Source organism: Monoraphidium neglectum (assembly GCF_000611645.1).
Source record: "Monoraphidium neglectum strain SAG 48.87 unplaced genomic scaffold scaffold02047, whole genome shotgun sequence".
NCBI classification, from domain to species: Eukaryota; Viridiplantae; Chlorophyta; class Chlorophyceae; order Sphaeropleales; family Selenastraceae; genus Monoraphidium; species Monoraphidium neglectum.
Window position 1 is genome coordinate 5,673 of NW_014011581.1, and position 5,053 is coordinate 10,725.

At 69.4% G+C, this 5,053-nt stretch overlaps 1 protein-coding gene across 1 annotated transcript; it reads right to left on the reverse strand.

The window, feature by feature from the left end:
- Positions 1-3,351: 3,351 nt before the first annotated feature.
- Positions 3,352-4,974, reverse strand: MNEG_9744 (hypothetical protein; the record flags this gene model as incomplete). Its single annotated transcript, XM_014041785.1, has 1 exon — positions 3,352-4,974. One exon carries the CDS (start codon positions 4,972-4,974, stop codon positions 3,352-3,354), a length of 1,623 nt encoding a protein of 540 aa, XP_013897239.1.
- Between the last annotated feature and the right edge of the window lie 79 nt (positions 4,975-5,053).

Below are 5,053 nucleotides of genomic sequence, written 5' to 3' on the forward strand. Positions count from 1 at the left end.
TTACCTGATGGATTGACTGCTTCTTGCAATACCCAGTGGTGCACGCACAAGGTCAAAGCTGCGGCGGTTCCGCACAGTAATCACCAGTGGATGTCAGGTATCATTGGACCCAGCTACACAATCATTTGCATCGGATCGCTTTCTTGGCGCTTACCCGGCATGAATGAATGTCATTGGGGGCTGCATTGCTGACAACAAGGTCCAGCTGCCCCCTCTTTGCTCACCTGCATGCATAATCCCTGCATCACGGGCTTGATGTGGCATGCGCAGCTGAGCTGGTCAAGCCAATATCGCTGATGGCCTTGGTCCATGCTTGCTCTGTTGAGCGCGAGCAGGTTCCAGGCCCAGCATCTTACACATGCATCATTCTGCAAGCCGATGCATTGCTCTGCAAGCTGGTTTGATATGCTTGCTGGGCGGCTCCAAAAGCGGGCGAGCACACACAGGACCTTGTAACACTCCAGGCCTAACTCCTTTTCGGACGGCGGGGGGCGCCGAGAGTCAGCGCTGGCGGGGGGGGCGCGGGGGAGTAGGGGTGCCGTCACTGCATGCACCAGCCATGACTCAATCAGGAACCGGCTTGTGCCGCCCGGCTTTCTTCACTTCTCTGACCCTCCTCATGCAGCGAGCTGCTGTTTGTTTACCGGGCCCCCAAGAGCAGGGGTAGTAGCGCAACCGGATTTGGTTACAAGTGCTGCACACTAGGGATGGCCGACAGGGACGTGTTCCGGTTCAAAGCGATTGTGGGGCGCAGCGGTCACAGGAAAGGGCTGTGATCTGGACGAGGCGACGCCGTGCAACCGCGCACGTGCACAGTTCGGTTTCTGGCGAGCGGGACGCCGCTGCGGCGGCCGGCGGTGGTGCAAAAGGATCAGGCGGGGCTATATGGGCGACGAGCACAAGGGCCATCGGGGGTTGTTTTGGTCAAGAGGGCAGCACATTGTGCAAAACAAAACTCACAAACAGGCCCGCGGCACAGCCCGCATCTGACAGGCGCGCTGGGCAGGCCCCAAGGCGCACGTCAACGGGAGGTTTTGGGTGTCTGTGGCAAAGCACGGGGTGCGCATACTGCCGCGTTCGCCGCGGGCGGGCGACTGGAAACAGACACCACCATATTCAAAAAAGTTCAGCAGCGCAGCCATGGGTGGCGCAAGTCCCGCGTCGCAGGGCGGCAGGGCGGACACTGGCAGGGGTCTGGCGCCTTCGCGCCGCCGGCGCCAGGCCAGATGTATGGGTTTCGCTTCCCCCCGCGGCTCAGATCAGCAGCAGCACGTAAAGGACGCGCGGGCGACACACAGGTTTCATGCAGCTGGGTCACGACAGCCCCTGCTTTGTCATCCGTCCGTCGCCTGGGCTCCGCGTATGCGGCGCGACCCAGCTCCACACACCAGCAGCGGGCTGGAAGGGCGTGTCAGCGTGATGTATGCGTGATGTATGCATGAGCAACTACTATACAGGTGAGGGAGCGCGGCCGCGCGCACGGCGCCGCACGGACGACCCCGCCCCCGGACGCGCGCCCGCCGGCTCCGCGGGAGCCCGCGTGCGCGCGCCCCAAAAGGCTCGGTGAAAAATGCGAGACACAAGCGGGATGCGACAGGCGCGTGTCATCGGTCGGGAACGGGCGCAGCTTGGTGTTTATGTTCAGTTCAACAAAGGTGACGGCGGGGCGGCGCGCCCGCGGGCGTCATTGGGGGGGCGGCTGGAGTGTGGGCATGCCCGGCTTGAACAGTGTGGAGCTACAACAAAAAAACACCGGCGACAGCGGAGCCCCACGAAGGGCTCTTGTGTCGCACTTTCCTTGACCGAGCCAGACGGCTCGTAAAAACAAGGGCGCGTCGGCGGCAGGGCCGCGGCGGCGCCGAGCCACCCCGCGCTTGGGGCCCGCACGCCACAAGGCGCCCATGGGCGGCCTGCTCCGCGATGGGGGGGGTGGGGTGCCCCCTGCGCCATAAACTTCAGCACGCAGCTCCCAGTGGCACACGCCCAGCGCCGTGCACGCAACGGGCCGCCCAAAACGGCGGGTGCGGCCGGCCGCCAGGAGTGGCCCTTGGGGGCAACGTCTGCCCAACCTCCTCTCCTCGCTCACATGAGCCCTCAGCGACACTTCCCCATCCAAGTTGGTTCAGGACACACCACCAGGACCCCCGCTTGATGCCAAGGCCACTGTTTGGCACGACAGGCGGCAAAGGAGGGTCCAAGGGGGTGTGGCATGGCGGAATGCTGGTGCTTGTGCCATGTCCGAGCTCAGGGGGAGGCGTGCGTCAGCACAACTGGTGACGGGGCGTTGGAGCGCCCCGCCCCTTGCAAAACATACATAAATGCACCTTTGTATGCTGATGCATCCAAAAGCCTCCCTCAAGGGGGCGTGGGAACGCCCCTGGAAGGGGGCGGCCGCCGGTGGGCAGCAGGCCGAGCGACGGCCATTCCGCGTGGGCACGGCCACCCAGGCGGCGGCGGTCCCGCTCGGCGCGTCCGTGCATCGGTGCAGTGCTAACAAGTCGGGGTGCGGCTCTTGACCAGCTTGCCCCATCTCGCTTCCGCCGGCGAGGGCGTTGCTAGTTTCTTCCTCGATCGACCGCCCTCCATACAACACTGCTCAAAGCCTCTTCCGACTCAGGTTCCCTCCAAACTCCCGCCAGGGGCAGCGCTTTGACAAACGACGGGGTGCGCGTGCAAGTGCTGATGATTTGAGGCAGGCCCCGGCCGGCGTGGCGCCAGCCTGGGCAGATGCATTACAGCACGCCCCCACTCGCGGGGCACGCTGGGTGCGCGGTGTACAGCTGTTCCCTTGCGGGCGCAGCCCGCGCGCGCGGCGGGCCCTGGCCGCCGGCCGCATGTAGCAGCACTGCGAGCCCAGCCTAGCTTTGGGCACCACTGCAGACTCAGGAAAAACAAAGAGACCGCCCCGGCCGCAGCGGGGCGCCGAGCGAGGCGCCGCCTGCAGCGGCGGCGAGGCCCCGGCTGGTGCGAGCTGCATTGTGGGCATGCCTGCCGGGCCGGGCCGGTCCCGACGCGATGAGCGGAATATCATAAAGGACCTACCCATCGTAGTGCTTGTATGAGCGTGGGTGGGAAGGCAGCGATAAGCCCCTGGGCCAGGGGCAGTGCCAACTTGGCTCAGCCACACCCAGCGACAGTGCAGAGCCGCGAGCCGCCGCGCAACGGGCAGACGCGAGGGTGGGGGCCGCGAGCGGCGGCGCCGCGCCGGGCAGGCCGTAACTGGTTTGCCCGTGGGCGCCGACATCCGCCAAGCGCCCGCCGAGCAGCTGCCACGAGAAATTTCATTTGCACCAGGGCCGCGCCCGCACAGCATCATGCTGATGATCAAGTCGGCCCACGCACGCCGCGCGGTCAGCTGGCCGCCGCCGCCCACGCACGCGAAAACGCGTCGACGAGCGCCCCCGCGTCCGGCGCCGCCCCCGCCGCCGCCGCCCGCTTCTTGGCCAGGCCGCAGCCCCCGCCGCCGCCGCCGCAGCAGCCGCCGCCGCCCGCGAGCGCCTCGAGCTCGCCGCGCAGCTGCCAGGCAGGTGCTGCCAGCAGCGCGTCGGCGGCAGCCTGGGCGTGCCCCCGGCCGCACGGCAGCGACCGCGCGACCCACACCGCCGTGTGCGGGTGCGCGCAAAGGATCGCCGCGCGCAGGCACTCGCGCCCGAGCGCAGCGCCGCCAGCGGCCATCGCCGCGGCGACCCACGGGTGGTGCGCCGAGGCGGCGCGGAGCAGCGCGCAGCGGCCGCGCGCGGCGGCGGCGGCGCACAGCGCGCGCGCGGCGCGTGATTTGAGCTCGCCGTCGTCGTTGCCGCCGATGGCGGTGAGCAGCAGGTGCGCGCAGTCGCACGCGCCCGCGGCCGCCGCTGCGGAGATGAGGTCCAACACAAACGCGTCCAAGGGCTGCTGCTGCTGCTGCTGCCGCTCGGCGCCCTGAGGCCGCTCCGTCGCATCCACCAGCTCTGTCAGCAGCAGCGCGGCCCGCGCGACGTCGTCGCAGCATATCGCGCGCCGCAGCGACGCGCGGAGCCGCGCGTCGCCGCCGCCGCCGCCCGGCGTGGCGCCGCGCGGCGCTTGGGGCTGCTGCTGGGGCGGCGGGGGCGCGGGGCCTGCATTGGCGGGGGAGCCCGACAGGGATGACTCGCCGGCGCTGCTGGTGCTGCAGGGTCGACGCATGTAGGGATGCACTGGGGCAGCTGAGCCCACCCGCTGCTGCGGCGGCGTCGCGCCGCCACTGCTTGCATGAGGGTGCACGTGCTGCTGCTGCTGCCGCTGCCGCTGCTGCTGCTGCTGCTCCTGCTGCTGCTGGTAGTGGTGACCATGCACCCCGCCCCCCACCCGCCCATTGTCCGCCATTTCGCTGTCGCACACCGCGCTGTCGGCGCGCGCCAAGCAGCCCGCCGCGCTTGCGCTGCTGCAGTCGCTGCCTGCGCTGCTGCAGGGGGCGCCGCCGCTGCTGCCGCTGCCGTCGCTGCCGCCACTGCCCGTGCCGCACGCCTCCTTGGGGTAGGGTGCGGCGGCAGGGACACCCCCCGGGCTGGGGCAGGCGTCGATGTACACGCACGCATCGGGGATTGACCCCGCGCCCAGCGAAGCCGCGTGCTCCAGGCCCGCGTTGCGCGCCGCCGCCGCCGCCGCCGCCGCCGGTAACTCCACTGCCGGCTCCTGCACGCCGGCACGCATGCTAAGAAGCAGCCGTATGTCGGCCGCTGCGCCGTGCTGGCCGGCCGCCGCCGCCGCCTCCAGAGCTTCAGGCCCGAGCGCCTCAAAATGCTCAGGCAAGCACACCAGCAGCGCCTGCAGCGCGCCGCGGGCGCCGCGCCGCGCGGCCTCCGCAAACACGCGCGGCATGTGCGGCGCGAGCGCGGGGCGCGCCGTGGCGGCGGGCGAGCCGGCGCGGTCGGCGGCGTGGAGCAGGGTGTTGAGGCAGGCGCCGGCGCCAGAGGCCAGGGAGGCTCGCATGGCTTCCGCCATGGCCTCCGCCAGCATTGGGGCAGCCTTGGGGCCACGCCTGGACGCAGCAAAGGGCGGGGGGATCCGGCGGCCCTCAATTGCAAGATCCCGGGGG